We start from the raw sequence: 19,388 nt of genomic DNA, 5'->3' as shown, positions 1-19,388 counted from the left end.
GGAAAAGCCCAAATGTAAAAATCGAAAAACCGAGAAATCCAAAAATCGAAACATCGAAAAATCGAGACATCGGAAAATAAAAAAATCAGAGGATCGAGAAATCGAGGAGTGAGAAGAAAAGTTGAAAATTGAAAAATTTCAAAACATCTGAATTCGATAAACTGAGAAATCAAAAAATTGAGAAATCGAAAAATAAAAAAAAGAAAAATTGGAAAAATTCGGAAAATTGAAAAATTGAAATGCAGAAGAACTGTAAACTCGAGAAATCGAGAAACCTACAATTTTAAAAATTGAAAGATCGAAAAGTTGAAAACTTGAGAAATCGAAGTATAAAACAGTCGAAAAATTGAAAATCCAAAAAGTAAAAAATCGAGAAATCAAAAAATCTAGGAGTCCAAAAATCGAAAAATCGAAATATTGAAAAATCCCAAAACTAAAAGAAATATCCAAACAATTGAGAAATTAAAAAATTAGAACATTGAGAAGTCGAAAATCTAAAACAGCAAAGTCTAAAAATCGTAAACTTAAAAAATTGGAAAATCAAAAAACCTGAAAAATCGAAAAATTGATAGTTTGGGAAGTCGAGAAATAGGAAAATTAAAAAAAAGCTTAGTTCAGAAACCGGAAACCTGAAAATTTAGAAACGTCAAAATTTGAAAAATTCAAAAATCGAAATATTTAAAAATCGTAAAATTGAAGAGGACAAAAATTGTGAAACCGTATCATTGAAACATTGAGAAATCGAAAAATAAAGAAATCGAGAAATCGAAAATTTGAAGAATGGAAAAATTGTAAAAGCCCAAAATTGAAATATTGAAAAACTGAGTCATTTACAGTTGAAAAATCGAGAAATCGGAAAGCCGAAAAATCTCAATGGCGTATTTATAAATCACAGTTCAGGACCATGTTACTTTTTAACATTTAAGTAACATTTATTCGACAAAATTGTAAGATGACATCATCAATTTCTGTCTAAGGTAAAAACTCAACACGGATTCATAAACCATTAACGGAGGATATAAAATTTACAAATTACGTCTACTATTGTAAAATTTGGAGATTATGTCATTTCATTGTTAAATTTTGTCATTCGGGAACATTATGTATTAAATGCTTAAAATGTCCGACCAGATGGTCAAAACGGGTTAGTTCTTCGTAGTGGATGTGTATGAGATCAGCTCTAACGAAAGTTAGCTTATAGAAAAATTGCTTAGAGTCGATATTGGCCTGAGTGCGCTCTGGTCTGTAGATCAAACAAATTCTCAGGCGACGATTTGGTTTGAAATACAATTTTTTTCGAAAAAGTGAGACGGAAATTAACTTCTCGAGATCGAAATCTTGAAGAAAATATGTGTTTGTAATTTTCAAACGTGATCCAAAATAATTCGAAATTTTCGAAGGGCGAATATTGAAATATATAAAAAAAGATTCTAAAAAAGTTGCTTAAAAAATCGACAAAAAATTCTGGGATATAGATCTCAACGTGCTATTTCTAAAATTTGGCATGTTTACAGTACCTAACCAAGATTTTAAAAATATTCAATTTGAAAGTCTTTTTTTTTTCAAAAACCTAATTTCTATGAGCAATTCTAAGACCGTAAGTACTTCTGGAGATCAAAATCTATAAGAAAATTCTTTGAAATAGATCTCCACATGCTGATTTGAAAAATAGAGTGTGTTTATGGCCCCGGATCAATATTTTAGTAATATTTGTTCTAAAAGCGGATTTTTTTCAAAAAACCTAAAAATTCTACTATTTTATTGAGCAATTTTGGAAATTGGTAAGAATTTTCGAAGAAATGAGACCCAAAATAACTGCTGGAGATCATAATCTACAAAAAAATATCTGTAGGTAATTTTCAAACGTGGTCCAAAAAAGTTCGAAACTTTCCGAAGAGGAAATCATTGAAAAATTGTGTTTTTGAAAAAGTTGCTTCAAAATCCACAAGAAAATTCTGGCATATAGATCTCCAAGTACTTATTCGAAGGGTTAGAGTATGTGTATGCCCCAGAACATTTTAGTAATATTCCATCTGAAGCCGAATTTTTTCCCCAAAAACCTAAAAATTGGCGTATTTCGAATTGGGTTCCAAAATATTTCAAAATTTTCGTAATGGGGAGTATTGAAAAATCGTGCTTTCAGAAAAATTGCTTAAAAATCCAATACAAAATTCTGAGATGGACGATTCGAAAAATAAAACATGTTTATGGCCTCGAAACAACATTATAGTAATTTTTTTTTCAAAAAAACCCAAAAATTGCCATTTTTCATTGCGTAATTCTGGAAAAATGGTAGGGGTTTTGGAAGAAATGAAAGCAAAGGTAACTTCTAGAGACCAAAATGTAGAAAAAAAATATCTCTAGGTAATTTTGAACCGCGAAAATAGTTCGACATTTTCGTAATTTTGAAAAATTGAGCTTCTGAAAAAGTTGCTTAACAATTGACAAAAAATTCAAGTGCATAGATCTTGACATGCTGATTCCATAAACATAGCGTATTTAGGGTTACCGGAGCAATATTTTTGAAAAATTATGTGTGAAATTTGAATTTTTTGGAATTTTTTAAAATTGTGATATTTCAATGGGCGATTCTAGAAAAACGGTTGGAATTATTGAAGCAATGAGGCCACAAGTGCCTTCTGCGGCCCGAAATATAGAAGGAAATGTGTTTGGTTAAATTTCGAAATCGTCAAAAATGGATCCTAATTTGCATAAGGGAAAATTTCATTTTTAAAAAAGTCGTCCAAAAGTTTTCAGAAAATTCAAGGTTATAGAACTTGCCGTGCTGATTCAAAAAATATAGCGTGTTTAAGATTATGAAAGATTATTTTCGAAAAATTCGGTATGAAATTCGAATTTTTTGACATTTTCAAAAATTGCGATATTTCAATGGGCAATTTTGGAAAAAGGATTGGAGAGGCCGGAACTGACTTCGGCGGCCCGAAATCTACAAGAAAATGCATTTAGTTAAAATTTGAAAATCGTCGAAAATGGGTCGAAATTTAGGTAAGAATAGTTACATAGTGAAAAATTTCATTTTTGAAAAAGTCGTCTAAAAATTCTCATAAAATTCAAAGAAATAGATCCCGACGTCCTGATTTTAACAATATAGCGTATTTATAGTGTGAAATTGGGATTTTTTAAAATTTAAAAAATTGCGATATTTCAATGGGCATTTCTGGGAAAACGGTAGGAGTTATCGAAGAAATGAGGCAGGAAATGACTTTGAAATGGTTTTAAAAAACAATTAAAATACTAAGCCAATATTTTAAACACCATTCCACCCTGGATATGGTAAACCGAAAGCAAGACACTAAATCCGAAAAAGAAGAGCTTTCCACATATTCACTGTGTATTTAGAAACTTCCAGGAGAAGTAATAAACTGCATTACTCTAATAGAATTTTTTAGTGATGTATTATTCTAATTAACTGGCTGTTAGCTTTCACGTTCAAGCCATAGTTACTTTAAAATTCAACGACGAGATTGACGGGCTTGATTAACTTACGAATCTTCTTATTTGCCATCAACCAGTTGTAGTAAGCCGTTTATGGTAACCTTAACAACTGATAGACTGATAGCTTCGTCCCTGTTCACGCATCACTTATTTCGATTTCGTACTATATGCCGGAAAAAAATGTTTCCTTCCTGGTAAATTTTAGCGCCATCTCTCACCCACTAGCCGCACCTAACCGAACCTCTCTCGCCTCCCGCGCACGCGACGACAAATTTAAAAATCGTACCACATATCTGTTCCAATTATTCGAACAAAGCAACGACCACGCGTCAAACAACCGTAAAACAGAAGAGCTGATAACAGCGCGACAACAACCTAAGCCAAGGCAACTCCACCCTAGCACAAAGAATTTAAATAAACTTGAGCGATAAGGCCGATTTTTAAATTCGAATCGTTCCACCTGTTGCACAGTAAGCAAGCCGGCCGATTTTGTCGGTTCGTACCAGTCTTTCTCTTTCCATCGCCTTCTACGGCGCTGCTGCTTTCTCTTTTCCTTTCGCAAAGTGCTGAACTCGAGTTATGTTTATAATTTTAGTTTAGCTGCGCGGCGCGACTTACGAACATCGCGGTGCTGCCAAGTTCCAAAAAACCCGGAAAGGGTTTGTGGACTTTCGAAAAAAAGTGACAAGTGTTCGCCGAAAATGCACGGATTAATTTTGGGCAGGTAGGAATTTTTGGCCAGAATGAGTTTTTGAGTTTGTGGTTGTGTGTTGGTGAGGTGACAATGGGTCGTTTGGTTTTGGGGTGAATTTTGAAAATGGTACTAAGAGGTGGTACCGAATCTTGTATGTAGAATGACGGGTTGAATTCGAGGTCTTCGGAAGAGACACCGTTAAGTCTTATCTCATTCATAACTCGGCGCTGATTTTTTCGATAAGAAAGAGCAAAACAAAACCTGGATAAATAGCTGGCATTATGTAGGTATGTAATACAGGTTAGACTCAGTCAGTACTTGGCAAAAACTAGTTTTTCGCTTCGACTTTTCCGAAAAAATTTCCTCCTTGCCCATTCTGAAAGTTCGTGCGACTACTTACGAAACCATGAATAATTCCACGAAGGTTACCAAACAAACCCAGTAATTTCTAAAAATTTTCTCATGACATTCAAATTATTCATTATCTCCCTGTGACCCATTAACGCGTCCCAATTCCGCCGAGTCGTCGGGTGACCCACATGGGCCTAGCCCGAATTCCGGAAGGCCCCTAATCAGTTGGAACTAGAACAAAGCGATAAGTCGAGATGATTTGCCATCGATATTATTTAGCGTGGACAAACGAACGAGACAAAGCTTTATTAGCCATAAAAATGCAAGAACGAGCTCTAAACTCGTCTGACCTACAACCCGGAGGCAAATCGGTGGGTTTATTTACGGACCTACTATTAAGTCTCGTCAAGTAACTAAGTAATTATTCGACGTAATTGTTACACGGCCCGTTCGGAAGTGACGCCTCTGCGATTTGGCGAAGGTAAAAGTCCAGGATTCGGCGTTAGAAAGTCGGTGGTCCTTTGGAGCCGGATTTGGGTCAAATGCAACAGCCGATAAACTGTCGCGTGATGATGCGCGGTTTTCGAATCATTCACTCCATCGAACCGCGGAGATTTTGTAATTGCCGAAAAATGCAAATTATTTATCATATTTTAAAGACAATCGAGTGAAGTACCGTTGCGAAAACGGGGGTTTTGAAGGAAAACGAGAGAGGTTGTTAAAAAGCGGTGGACTGTTTAATGCTTGTTTTGCGTATTTCACGCCGTTTAGTAAATAGCTGTGGTATTATTTATTATAAGAAGAAGAAAAGGTTTCAAGGTGGAAAAATCCGGCGCTTCGATTGTGCGACGAGCTAAGCACTTCTTTCGATTTAATGCCGTAATTGAGCGTGACGACGATTTATAGTCTAAATGAGAAAGATGTAATGTTCAAGTTTATATGTAAAGCTTAATAAATATTAATGCATGGTTAATTTTATTATGCAATGTTACGTAACGTGCATTAAGTTGTTCAACTTGAGTGTTGTCATTTTGTTTTTAAATTCACAATACTGTTATATAAAAAATACACAATCCGTTTTACAACAATAATTTCACAACTAATACAACCTGAAGAGAAAACTTAGCTGATTAAAGTTAACAGCCGTTGCAGCGTGCATTCTTTGAGTTTTAACTTTGCCTCAATTTTAGCTAAAATAAAATCATTAAAAGTTGTTTTGTCGTGATTACAAATGCAATGTTATCTTTATTAATTGACATTACGCGAGCGTCAAAATTCATCAAAACTAGCACTATTTAATTAATTAAATTATCTAATGAGGCGTTAGTCGAGTTAAAGAATCAGTCAAGAAAGGTAGGATATTTTCTTGTTTGTTTTATATAATTTTTGAACCTTGTATTTTGTTTTTCTGTCTAACTCATCTGTGATAGTTCATTAACAACAACTTTTTACGTAATTAACCATTGCAAGGTTTATTTTACTTTGGGCCAAGAGTCCTATCTAAAAGTATATAGTCCATACATGCCGGAAGACAGTCATTATCAATTTACGTTCTTGCGCCTTATCAAAATTTATTGTCCTTATCGCTGGAATTCATCGTTAATTGCGTAAGTTTGATAAAAAAATTGAAACGGTTGTTTCGTTAAAAATGAGCATAATTATGGGCAACATTGTTTGCATATATTATACAGAGTGATGATAAAAACTCTCGGCGTTTAATGACTAGATTATGAAAAGAAAGCTCTTTTGAATAGATAATTTAGTATTATCGTCGAGATGGTAAAACGCCTCACGTCAAGAGTTTGCATGCTATTTAAATTTGATGAAATAATATACTTCTGTACCTGTAGTTTATGAATCCGTTATGAATTTTTCGGCATCCAGATTTTCACAAAAAAGCAAAATTTTTTAACTACATTTTATACTGATACGGGGAACGTTCAGCAAACGTTTGATAGCTTAAATGATTCTAACGTCATTGCGGAGGTCGGGGGTTCGATCCCTTCATGTATTACTTTTTTTTGAAGTGGATGTAATATTCAGTAATTTTCTTTGTAACTACCATCGATTAGTTACAGTTTAATATAAAAATTCGATTGTTTTTCATAAAAAAGGGGTGAGTAAAAAACCAGGCGCTTTTCAGTATGTTATCAATTATTATTGGATGTATAAAAAAGCCAACAACCAAAATTGCACTGCTTTGGAACTACTGAATTAAAATTAATTTCGACGTAAAACATAAAACGTTTTTTACTTTCTGAGTTTAAGGTTTCAGGTTTTCAGGACGTGTCAGGACCGCGAGAGTCAGAAACAATAGGCCTCCTGTTTTCAGATTTTTATTAAGCAGATAATGTCCGAAACTACCGGACCGATTGTTCCTAAATTTTAGTTAGACGTATGTTATAAATATCACGCAGAGAAACACTCGGTAAAACGGCGGGTATCCGAATTTCAATTTTTTAATTTTTTATTTTCAGTTTTTCGATTTTTAATTTTTTTATTTTTACAATATTTCAGTTTGTATACATTTGTTATTTCTGTTGAAAAATTGAACAATGAGAAATCCAGAAAATTTCAATTTTTCGGTTTTTCAATGATCAAGTTCTTAATTTTTCGATTTTTGATTTTTTATTTTTCAATTTTTCAAAATTTCACTTTGAACATATTTTTTTTTTGTAAAACATTTAACAAATGAAAAATCGTGAAAACGACGAGTTTAAAAAGGAAAACTGAAAAAATGTAAAATAGAAAAATCGAAAAACTGGAAAATCGAAAAATTGAAAATGAGAACATGAAAAATTAAAAATTAGAAAATAAAAAATCGATTTCAAAATCGTAAAATTAAAAAAATTAACATTTCAAAGTCGAAAAACTGAAGACTCGAAAAATAGTAGATCAATTTCGATATAAAACACATGAAACGTTTTTTACTTTATAAGTATAAGCTTCCAAGTTTTCTGGACGTGTCAGGGCATCCAGAGTCAGACACAAGAGGTCTCCCGTTTTCGTCTGTCTGCCGCCTGTCCACATTTTTATTAGACAGATAATCTCCGAAACTACCGGACCGATTGTTGTCAAATTTTAGAGGTGTGTTATGAATATCGTGGAGATGATAAAACACGTGGTAAAACGCTAACCATTTATTCGTTTGTGCCCCTTCATGACACCATGTTACAATTTGACCGTATAACCGTTATGTAAATTTAATAAAATAACATACTTCTGCCCTTGTGGTTTATGAATCCGTGTTTAGTTTTTACCCTAGATATCCAGATTTTTTGAAAACAAAAAAAATCAAAATTGTGTGGCAACATTTTACAATGTAACTCTGAAATTTCGAAATCGGGTATCCGAATTTCAATTTTTTAATTTTTTATTTTCAGTTTTTCGTTTTTCAATTTTTTGATTCTTGAATATTTGATTTGTATAAATTTATTTCTTCTGTTGAAAAACTGAGAAGTGAAAAACCTAGAAAGGTTGAGTTTTTCAATTTCTAGATCTTTTGGTTTTTCAGTTTTTCAATTTTTCGATTTTTTAATGATCAAATTTTTAATTTTTTAATTTTTCGATTTTTGATTTTTTATTTTTCGTTTTTTCAAATTTTAGTTTGATTATATATATTTTTTTGTAAAATAGTTGACAAGTAAAAAATCGAAAAGTTTAAAATGAAAGACTGAAAAAATGTAAAATAGAAAAATTGCAAAATTTCAAAGTTTAAAAAATGAAAAATCGAAAAATTGAAAATGAAAACATCAAAAATTAAAAATTAGAAAATAAAAAATCGATTTCAAAATCGTAAAATTAAAAGAATTAACGTTTCAAAGTCGAAAAAACGAAAAATTAAAAATTGAAGACTGGAAAAATTGCACATCAATTTCGACAGCTTTCAGGTTTTCAGGACGTGTCAGGACCTCTAGAGTCAGAAACACTAGGTCTTCCGTTTTCCGCAATCTGCCGTCTGTCCAGATTTTTATTAGATGTATGTCATGAGTATCGTGTAGGTGATAAAACACTCGGTAAAACGCATTTATTCGTTTATGCCCCCTCATGACATCATATTACAATTTGGTGGAATTAACATTATTTAAATTTAATAAAATAACATATTCCTGCACTTGTGGTTTATGAATCCGTATTCAGTTTTTACCCTAGACATCCAGATTTTTTGAAAAAAAAAAAAATTCAAAATTGTATGGCAACATTTTACAATTTAACTTTGAATTTACAACACCGGGTATCCGAATGTCAATTGTTTAATTTTTTATTTTCAGTTTTTCGTTTTTCGATTTTTTGTTTTTTGAAAATTTAAGTTTGTATAAATTTGTTTCTTCGGTTGAAAAATTGAAAAGTGAAAAATATAGAAAATTTCAATTTTTCAATTTCTGCATCTTTTGATTTTTCAATTCTTCGATTTTTCAAAATTTCACCAAAGGTTTAAAATGGAAGACTGAAAAAATATAAAATAGAGAAAAATTGCAAAATTTTAAAGTTTAAAAACTGTAAACTCAAAAAACCGGAAAATCGAAAAATTGAAAATGGAAGCATGAAAAATTAAAAATTAGAAAACAAAAAATCGATTTCAAAATCGTAAAATTAAAAGAGTTAACATTTCAAAGGCCAAAAACCGAAAAATTAAAAATTGAAGACTAAAAAAATTGCAATCAATTTCGACAAAAAACACATAAAACGTTTTTTACTTTCTCAGTATAATAAGCTTTCAGGTTTTCAGGACGAGTCAGGATCTCTAGAGTCAGGAACACTAGGTCCCCCGTTTTCCGCTGTCTGCCGTCTGTCCAGATTTTTATTAGACAGATAATCTCCGAAACTACCGGACCGATTGTTGCTAAATTTTAGTTGTATATTATTAATATTGTATAGATGATAAAACACTCGGTAAAACTCTAACCGTTTCTACGTTTATGGTTTATGAATCTTTGTTCAATTTTTACCCTAGATTCCAATTTTTTTGGACCTTGGACATTTGGATTAACCTGGTAAATGGTTAATCAAAATGTATCCGTTTGTGCCCCCTACCCTCAAATGATGACGTCAAGAATTTTTGATTTCTCAAGTATCCGAATTTCCATTTTTTTAATTTTTTTGTTTTCAGTTTTTCGTTTTTTAATTTTCTGAATATTTGAGTTTGAATAAATGTGTTTCTTTTGTTGAAAAATTGAGAAGTGAATTCTAGAATATTTAAAATTTTCAATTTCTGGACAGTTTTTCAATTTTTCGATTTTTGCTGTCATTTTTCGATTTTTGAAAATTTCAGTTTGAATAAATTTGTCTTTTTGTTAAACATTTGACAAATGAAAAATCGTGAAGATTGGAAAAATAGAAAAATTGCCAAATTGTAAAGTTTAAAAACTGAAAAACCGAAAAATTGAAAATAAAAAAAATTTAAAATCAGAAAATAAATAATCCAAAGTTCTCAAAATCGGAAAATTACAAGAATTAACAATTCCAAGTTGAAAAATCGAAAAATTAAAAATTGAAAACATGAGAAATTGCAGATCACAACACTGGAAAACCGAAAAACTACAAAATCGTAAAATCGAAAAAAATTGGCCGAATGTTCATCTATATTGAATTTTTTTTTTGCAGAATCTTTGCAATGTGAAAAAATATCAAAATCATGGTAATAAAATATGCTTATAAATCTTCAAAAAGACCAGTTAGAACAGAAAAACTAAGCTGTATGATGCGGAAAGTAAGTCGCTTTCATTAATATACTCCATCAATTTTGGTTTTTGACTTTTTAAATTATAATATAATAAAATAATTCTTATTTCACTGTTATTAAATATTATAGTCGGGTGCAATATTACAGAATTTCCAGATTTTCATTTTTTTGTCAGTTTTATGGAATTTTTTTAGCACTTTCTTTTTGCCTTTTATATTGCTTTTTTGTCGCCTTTTTTCGATTTTCTTTGCGGTTTTTACTTCTTTTTTATCGCCTTTTTTTTAGCGGTTTTGTCATTTTTTCCTATTTCCTGTCCTTACCTTGAATACATCATCACAAAATTTTTATTATTTTCTATACCTAAAGGTGACAGTTTCTGCGATTTTCGAGTTTTTTGAAAAAACACCAAATTTCTCGAGAAAAAGAATAAAAGAGAAACAGAAAAAGTGCAGTAAAAATATATAACATGTTCTGTTTGAAAAAGCCTATAGGAATACATATTTGCATATTATAACAATTTTGAAAATATACAGGCTGGGTTAGCTTAAAGGCAACATCCCGAATAATTATTTTATTTAATGATATATTATCATAGAACTTTATATGGTCCAAATTCTCTATTGTATGGATGTAAATATCTATATGTATATATGTTAACAGATTTCTTCAGTGCGAATGTTACAACTTTTAAAAGAAATTTAAGAGCAATTCTGTTCTAAAATGTGTTTATACATTTGTAAGCTGAATATACTTACATGAGCGTAAATATACTTCTTTTCATAATAAATATTGCAAATATATAGAATAATAACTTATAGATTCACTGCTTTAAAAAAAAGCAACGGAAAAAATTATATTGTAAAAATACCATTCAACTTGTTTTAACGATTTTTCATTGATACAAACGCATTATTCTAAGAAACCATAAACTCAGAACAGGAAGCGAAGACGGCCACAGTCACATTTACGATTGTATTTGCTTGTTTGATAACTTACCTAATTTTTTGAATACAAAAATTAATCTAAAGTTATTTAAACACAACTTCCTTTGTCTCTCAAGTGCAGCTTCTTCGAAAAACATAGAATTTAATTTTGCGAATTTTATTTATTCTTTTGACAATCCTATAACTTAGAATAACGGTACTTGTGGATTGTTAAAGAGGAAATAAAGAAGCACAGTTAACCAATGGAAAAAAACGTGTTTAACTTCGATTGTTTATATTTATATGTCGAAAGAATGCCTCCATTGAACAAAGATTTAACGATTTTCTCTCCTCAAAACAAAAAAGGCGACTAAAATTATTAAGCTACAATGAAATAAAATAATTCTTAATTTATTATTATTGAATATAATCGAGTGCAACATTACACCATACTAAAATTTTCATTTTTTGTCGGTTTTATGGATTTTTTTGGTGCTGTCTTTGTACCTTTTTTTTTTCACTTTTTTTGTGCGTCTTTTTATGCCGATTTTTTTTAAACACTTCTTTTATTTGGCTTCTTTTCTTTTTATGGTCGTTAAAGAAATCCCTGTGAGACACCTTGAATAACTTGTATTATTCAAATAACTTTTTAATGCGCATCTATATATTCTTTGGTCTTTGATAATTGACGGATTAATGGGAATTCAGTTTGCTTTTTCTGGCGACATAGCTTTGAATTTGAAGCACATCGACACTAAAAAAAACTAACAAAGAAACTCTTATCGCTAAAACAAATTTTTGTGTCTTTAGAAATAACATTCATTTTAGATGAGATACGGTTTGAACGGTGAATGGCAGGTTTGTAATGAAGTGACGTTATGGAAACACTAAAAATCATCACCGGTTGATTCATTTGGTGTGAATAATCATATCAGTGGAGAAATTTTAAATGATAACAGAACTATTTAATGTTACGTGGACTTAACAGGACAAAAAGCGACGCAGACCCGCCAAAGAACGAGACTCAATTTTTAAATTAAAATTTCTCTTGAAAACACAAAAAATTGGCTGACTTTACATGAATATCCTCTCCAAGTGGAATAATAAGTAGAAATACGTCGATGGAATCGACAATTATTATACATAACGTGAATTTTTATAAATGTAACTGACGAAAATCACTATTTTAAGAATGTGCATTGTTGCCAGTTGTCACAAGAAATTTGTTTAAAAGTCTTTTTGTTAAATTTGAAGTTTCTGTATTTTCAGAAATTATTGTGCATAAATAATAAACTGGAAAAAAGAAAAGAACTTTCCATCTGCACCGTTTTTATAACCAGCACATACATTTTAGTGCGTTAAAATTCGTTTTCATAAATATTTCTGTTACACTCCTTTGTTTTTATGGTTCAAAAAATCAGTGATATCTCTTTCAACGTGATTATACCGTTAGCTGAATGTCTTCATTCTAGATATCGAACGAGCTTGTACTTTTCAAATCAGGCATACCTACGATTGTGCTGTGGCAACAATCCCGAAATTAGCATTATCCCTCACAACAACTTTTGATTTTGACGCATGCCACTTCGCTCTATTTCCTTGAGAAACACCATTTTTCCTCGCACCATGCCCACCTAACAATTCAATTTAGCATATCTCAAAGGTGAAGAGCAATGTTTCATGTGGTACGCCCGGGGCATCCATCGGCCTCAGCCGTGGCTGGTGACCTCCTTACAAGAAGCAGCTGATCAGAGGACCGCTGCATTACCCACAACACAACCCGTTACGTATTTGGGTGATTTTTCGTCGCCGATGCAGACTGATTCACTCTTTTCTTTTTGAAGTAACGGTCAGCGACGTAAATGATCGAGCACGAGGAAACGCCTGATTATGGTGACGCTAACGAGGCAGCTAATTTCTTGATTTAGACGCGTTTGCACGGATTACTGGAACGGCGGATTCCTGGTCCACACTTTTGTGTGAATGAAGATGAGATCCGTAAGAGTATTAAGAGCGCGAAACGGGGTCAATATGCAATTTTTCGGCTTGGGATGGAAGGAATTTAGAAGAGATTTGGCGGCGTGTTTGGATTAGGAGCGTTATTGCGAGTTCCTTCATATTTAGGATGTAATACTTAGGATGTGGATAGATGTGGGTGATTTTTTATTTTTTTGTGGAAGATATGGGTGTTTGCGGGCGTCTACGCCTACGTTATGAGGTGTTTTTTCATGGTTTGCAGGTGTTTTATCTAAATGTACTCTGGTTTTGGTTGTGGGGCAGTTGTTCTTGTCTTAACTGCATAAAGAAGTTTGATTATCGATGCTAAAATTGCCAAAAACATCGGTCCTAAGTTTTAATGGTACAATTTTTGAAGTTGGTAATTTTTCTTCGATTATTTTCTCATGCAGGGCAGTTACGTCAAAAGGGGCAAAGTGGCACATTAAACTCCCAAACTTTCCAGTTTAAGCAATATCAGCAGAAGAGCCAAATTTACATTTTTCACCTTCCATTGCAAAAGTCGAAACTTGAACTCTGACCACTACTGGGGTCACTCCGATCATTTAATGATTTCCTGAAAGATACAACGGTCGGTCGATCATTTAGTGCATCTACATAATTACCTAATTCTTGATAACACAATAATCGAGATTATTTAACATGAAAGGTTACCAACAAAGGACGCATTTTATTGCCAATTAGTTAAATTAGAAATCACTAACATAAAAAATTCATAAAAATAATAATCAAAATTGATTTGTTTCGTACATTCATGTTTTATAATACTCGACTCCTTGAAATGTTTTATTTTGAGTTACGATGGGACGTGTTCGATCACTTCCTGTTAAAAAATGTTATAAGACGCCGACTTTCATCCGAATGCATAATATTGCGTTAATTACAGGAAATGTCATTACTTTGTTTTTCGTGAATGGATGCTGGGGAAAAGAGATCATTAAAACTTGGTTTTTGCGTTAGCGTTTTTAATTCGTTATTTACAGTATTCATACGGAGGATCTGAAGGTAATTGACTCATTCATTAATTTTTTTGAGCCACCTGTTTAAGTAAATCTAAAAAATATGACTGCAATGATAAATCAAAAGTAAAAACTTATCATATTTTGGCATTTTAGTATGATTTATTGGGCAAAATTTTGACTTGACGTCATCAGTTTTGTGGAGGGGATAAGCTAATATATTTTGACTAAAAATTTATCATGCTTATCACAACTTTAAAACATCTGAAAGTTTTCAAAACATTCGGTTTTGCAGATTCAAAATTAAATTGTAAAATGTTTTATAGTTTTGATTTTTTTCTCAAAAATCTGAACGTTTCAGGTAAAATCTAAAGATAAACTGCACGTGTAGGAGTATGTTATTTTATGCAATTTAAAACCCATGTACTATGTAGATACAATTTTGAAGTGACGTCATCACGTTATTGGTGGGGTCCACCGCGAAATTTACAAAGTGCTGCCAAGAAAAACAAAGGTAGTAAAAAAAATGTGGAAGGTTATTTTGACAGAACTTCCCTCGCCTTTGAAGTATGGTCCGATAAATTCCGCTTCTTTAAAAAATTATAAAGTTAGATTCTTGGTTTATACTTCGACTACTAGCACAAACATCAGCGACTAAAAGAAAATGAAATTTGGTTGATTTTGTGTCGGTTTTTGCAATTTCAAAGTTACTTGTTACAAAAATTTGAATGCTAAGGGTGAAAACTCAATACGGATTTATAAATCACACCTACAGGAATATGTTTTTTATAAAATTTAAAGAACGAACAAGTTTTGATTAATGATTTATCATCTTTTCTATAACCTTAAAACGTTTGCAATATTTCAGTACATTCGCTTTTCCAATTTTTGATGTGTACACCTCCTTATGTGATACATCCGTTTCTTTAATTTATTAATTATTATTGTTTATAAACAAATAGATTTTTTTTAGGATTTCGAGATTAAAAGAATCAAAAATTCATATCACTTGATATATATTTCAAAATATTATACTATTTTCTTGTCCTTTCAAAAAATCGTATTAATTTTTAAAGAGTTTAAGAATTCCGGAACTACTTGTTGTTTTATCTTTGAAAAAAATTGGAGAATCTCAGGAGACCTAAGTGTTTTATTTATGAAAGAAATTAAAAATCTCGGGGGAACTTTGATATTTTCTTTTTAAAGAATTTAAGATTCTCTGGGACCCCTGATGTTTTATTTTTTAAAGAATTTGAAAGAAACTCGGGTGTTCCAGTTGTTTTTCTTAAAGAATTTGGAAGAATCTCTGGGGATCTTCAATGGTTCAATTTTAAAATATTATAAACATGTCGGGGAACCCAAGTGTTTTATTTTTGAAAACGTCTTAAAGAACTTCGGGTCTCCTGGTGTCTTATTATTTTTTTTTTATTTAAGAACCTCTGAGCTCCTTGTTGTTTTATGTTCGAAAGAATTAAAGAATTTCAGGGGTTCCAAGAGTTTTATTTTTGTTAGAATTTAAAGAATCTTTGATGTTTCAATAAAAAAAAAGTGTAAGATTCTCAGGGACATCAACTCATTTATTTTTGAAAAAAAATCCAAGAATCTCGGAACTTCTGGTGTTTTATTTTTCTAAGAATTTACGAATCTCGAAAGCCTCTGGTGTTTTAAAAATTTTTGAAAAAATTTGAAAGAATCCCGGGGGCCTCAAGTGTTTTATTTTTGAAAGAATTTGGAAGCTTCAGGAACCTCAGATCTCCTAGTGTTTTTTTAATCTAAAACTCTCCGAGCCCCTTGTTGGTTTATATTTGAAAGAACTGAAGAATTTCAGGGATTCCAAGTGTTTTATTTTTGTTAGAATTTAAAGAATTTCCTGGAATTTTTGATATTTCAATTAGAAACTAAATGTAAGATTCTCAGGCACATCAACTCTTACTATTGAAAAAATTCCCAAGAATCTCGGGACTCCTGGTGTTTTATTTTTCTAAGACTTTAAGAATCTCGAAAGTCTCTGGTGTTTTAAATATTTATGAAAAAATTTGAAAGAATCCTAGAGGCCTCAAGTGTTTTATTTTTGAATGAATTTGGAAGAATCTCAATTTAAAAAAAATTAAGAATCTCGGAGACCCTTGTTTTATGTTTGAAAGAACTGACAAATCTCAGGGGTTGCAAGTGTTTTACTTTTGTTAGAATTTAAAGAATCGGGGTAATCTTTGATGTTTCAATTAAAAAAAAAAAAAAATGCAAGATTCTCAGGGACATCGAGACTTTTTTCAATAATAAAAGAGTGTAGGGTAAAAACTCAACACGTATTCTTAATTATATAGTTCTATAAAATTTGAGAAACATTTGTTCTAAAAAATTAATAAAAATGACGTCATCATTTTTTAGGAGGCCATAAAAGAAAAAAGTTTGATTAAACATTTACCATGCTTATGATAATCTTAAAAAACTTATACAATTTTGATTTTTACTTCCCGTTTCCGTCCGCCTGTCTGGTGACTGTATCCATTTTTATTAGACAAGTAATCTCCGAAACTACTGGACCGATTGTTGTCAAATTTTGTATGTATATTAGGAATACCATGTAGATCGTTAAATAGTAATGGACTGACGTCATCTCCAAAATTTATAATTAATTTTTTTTTTGAAATATTATAAAATAAGATACTCCTGCACTTGTGGTTTGTGAATCCGTGTCGAATTTTCACCACAGATATCCAGAATTTTTGGAAAAAATTCAAAACTGAATAACAATATTTTGTAACAAACTTTGAAACAATCTTGTAAATATTTTAAGGATATCGAATCATGGTAAATCGCTAAGCAAAATTTATTCGTTTATCCCCTCCCAAAAAATTGATGACGTCATCTCAAACTTATGCCGATTAAACCCTATCCAAAATGTACAAATTATGATGAGTCTATACTTGTGATTTATCATTGCATTAAAAATTTTTAAATTTCTTATACAGGGTGACTAAAAAAAAAATTAATGAAAGAGTCAATTTATTTTATTGAATAAACCAGGAACGGCTCACTCCGTTTTTCCGAAAATTTCGGAATATAATACTGTTATCATTAACATTACACTGCACCTATCCAAAGTGAAATACGTATCTTTGCAAAAATGTTGATGACGTCATCTCAAAATTTTGTTATGTTAATTCTTCGAAAAAACTGGATTTGTTTCATTATATTTCAGGAGCGAAGGAAGTTCTGCCGAAATAACTTTGGGCCATTTTTTCCCCAAAAATCTGGATGTCTAGCGTGAAAACTTAACACGGATTCATGAATCACACATGTAGGAGTAGGGAATCCTATAAAATTAAATAGATATGTAACACTAAAAAAAAAGGAGAAATTAGTAGTAAGTAAAATGGTACGTTTCAACCCACATTTTGTTTTTTAATTTATTATAAGGTGCTTTATCATTTTTAACAGGACAATTTTTATGTTGAATTTTTTTTTATTTCTTTATAAAAATCTCAAAGTAATTATAGTCAAAATCTTTAAAAATCCACAACTTTTTAAGAAATAATTGCCTTTTTTATTTTATAGCGTCAAAATTGGCTACTTTGCTTAAAAATATGATAAAGTACCTTAAAATAGATGAAAAAACAGGCAGAAAAAGCTTAAATAGATGAAAAAAAAATGTGGGGTGAAACGCACCGTTTTACTTTCTACTGATTTCAGTTTAGAAATTTCATTTAAAGCGTTCGATAAATAATCTAATCCTTAAACCCGAGTCATTCAGATGAGAATTATTTGGTAAATATAAATTAAATCGGCAAAACTGTAAAGTCATGTCATTATTGTTTTGGAGGGGCATAGACCAAAAAAAATGATTAAGGATTTACCATGCTTCCGATAATCTAAAATGTCTTCAAATTTTCAGAGCAGTTTCAAAGTTAAATTTGAAATTAAATTGTAATTTTGATTTTTTTCTTCAAAAATGTCTAGTATAAAAATTCAACAGGGGTTCATAAATTACATATAAATTTTGGAGATGACGTCAACAAATTGTTGGTAGGGATGATTAGCCAAATTTTGATCATCTACACGATATTTGTAATACACATAAAATTCAACAACTGGTTCAGTAGTTTTGGAGATTATCTGTCTAATAAAAATCCGGAGAGAGGGCAGACAGACAAACAGACAGACAGACAGACGGAAACGGTCATACCGAGTTTACCCTCTGAAAGTATAAAAGATGCTCTTATTTAATATTTACATATATATGGTTTTTTATGTGCCTGTTATATTTTTAGGAATATTTACTGCATTTGTAATTGTAACATCCTGTATATGTGAAAAATGTAAATAATTGTACAAAAAAAACTGTTTTGTAAAAACATTTCTTATTTAGTAATTTTTTTGAGATATAAAAGTTCTAAGACAAATTATAAAAATTAATTTAACAAATTTTATTATTTTTTACCGTAAGTTGATTACGTATTATTAAAATACACAATGCACTAAATTTTGGTTAGCGATTTACTACACGATTTTAAAGTTTATCTAAAATTACGTACTATTTATTTCTGCAGACACGCAAACGGAGACGGAAAATACATTATGTAATTTTTTGCTATCAGGTCTTTGGGACACCCTATATGTTTTTTTTCTGACATCTGAGAACAAAAATAATTCTGAATTTGTGGTAATTGGTTCATTCGCATACTTCGAAAGCGAAGTAAATACCACTAAGATAATTAAGTAAAACATTGTCAAAAATATAGTTGCGTGCATATAAAAAAAAATTACATTGTTTTAAATTGGAACGAGCAAAATTAGCCACGATTTTGTACTACATTCGGATTGCAGATTTAGTAATATTATATTTTGTCACAGCCATTAAAAGTTATTTATATTGACAAAGAGAGCGGCTGATGATTGTTGTCACACTGATAATTAATTAAAAAAAGAAAAACTACGTTCAGTTCCGCTTCTACGACAGGAAGTTGCGAATTAATTAAGACTAGACAAAAGCAATCTGATATATCTTTCCCTAGTGATGATACTTTCATATAATGTTCTTCGGAGACAGGTTTTTTGCGTCCTTGCAGGTGCAATTTGTTCTCGGTTCATCGCTGAATTGTTTGTTCTCTGTTTACGGAACATTTCCTTGTTCTGTGCAGCGGTATCACACAACCAATTTAGGTTATCACGTTTGCTAATTTACGACTATGAAATTAACGATGCAACTAACATAATTACACAGTTTTAAACAGTAATTAGAATTGACTTTGATGCAGTTCTAATATGAATTAGTCGAGATTTGATTTGTTTCGCTTCGAACTAGA

The 19,388-nt window shown here is 31.1% G+C and overlaps 1 protein-coding gene across 1 annotated transcript in view; it reads left to right on the top strand.

Moving 5' to 3' along the window:
• The first annotated feature begins 4,069 nt into the window (after window positions 1–4,069).
• Window positions 4,070–19,388, top strand: part of LOC135133459 (pleckstrin homology domain-containing family G member 5-like) — a 224,982-nt gene continuing 209,663 nt past the window's right edge. Inside the window, exon 1 of the mRNA XM_064061859.1 lies at window positions 4,070–4,180. Coding sequence (XP_063917929.1) covers window positions 4,158–4,180 — 23 coding nt within the window. The 5' untranslated portion in view covers window positions 4,070–4,157. The remainder of the gene's footprint in view (window positions 4,181–19,388) is intronic.

Source organism: Zophobas morio, unplaced genomic scaffold (assembly GCF_036711695.1).
Source record: "Zophobas morio isolate AGI-343-1 ecotype UQ-CSIRO unplaced genomic scaffold, CSIRO_AGI_Zmor_V1 ptg000022l, whole genome shotgun sequence".
Classification (NCBI taxonomy): domain Eukaryota; kingdom Metazoa; phylum Arthropoda; class Insecta; order Coleoptera; family Tenebrionidae; genus Zophobas; species Zophobas morio.
This window is presented reverse-complemented; position numbering and strand designations above follow the sequence as displayed.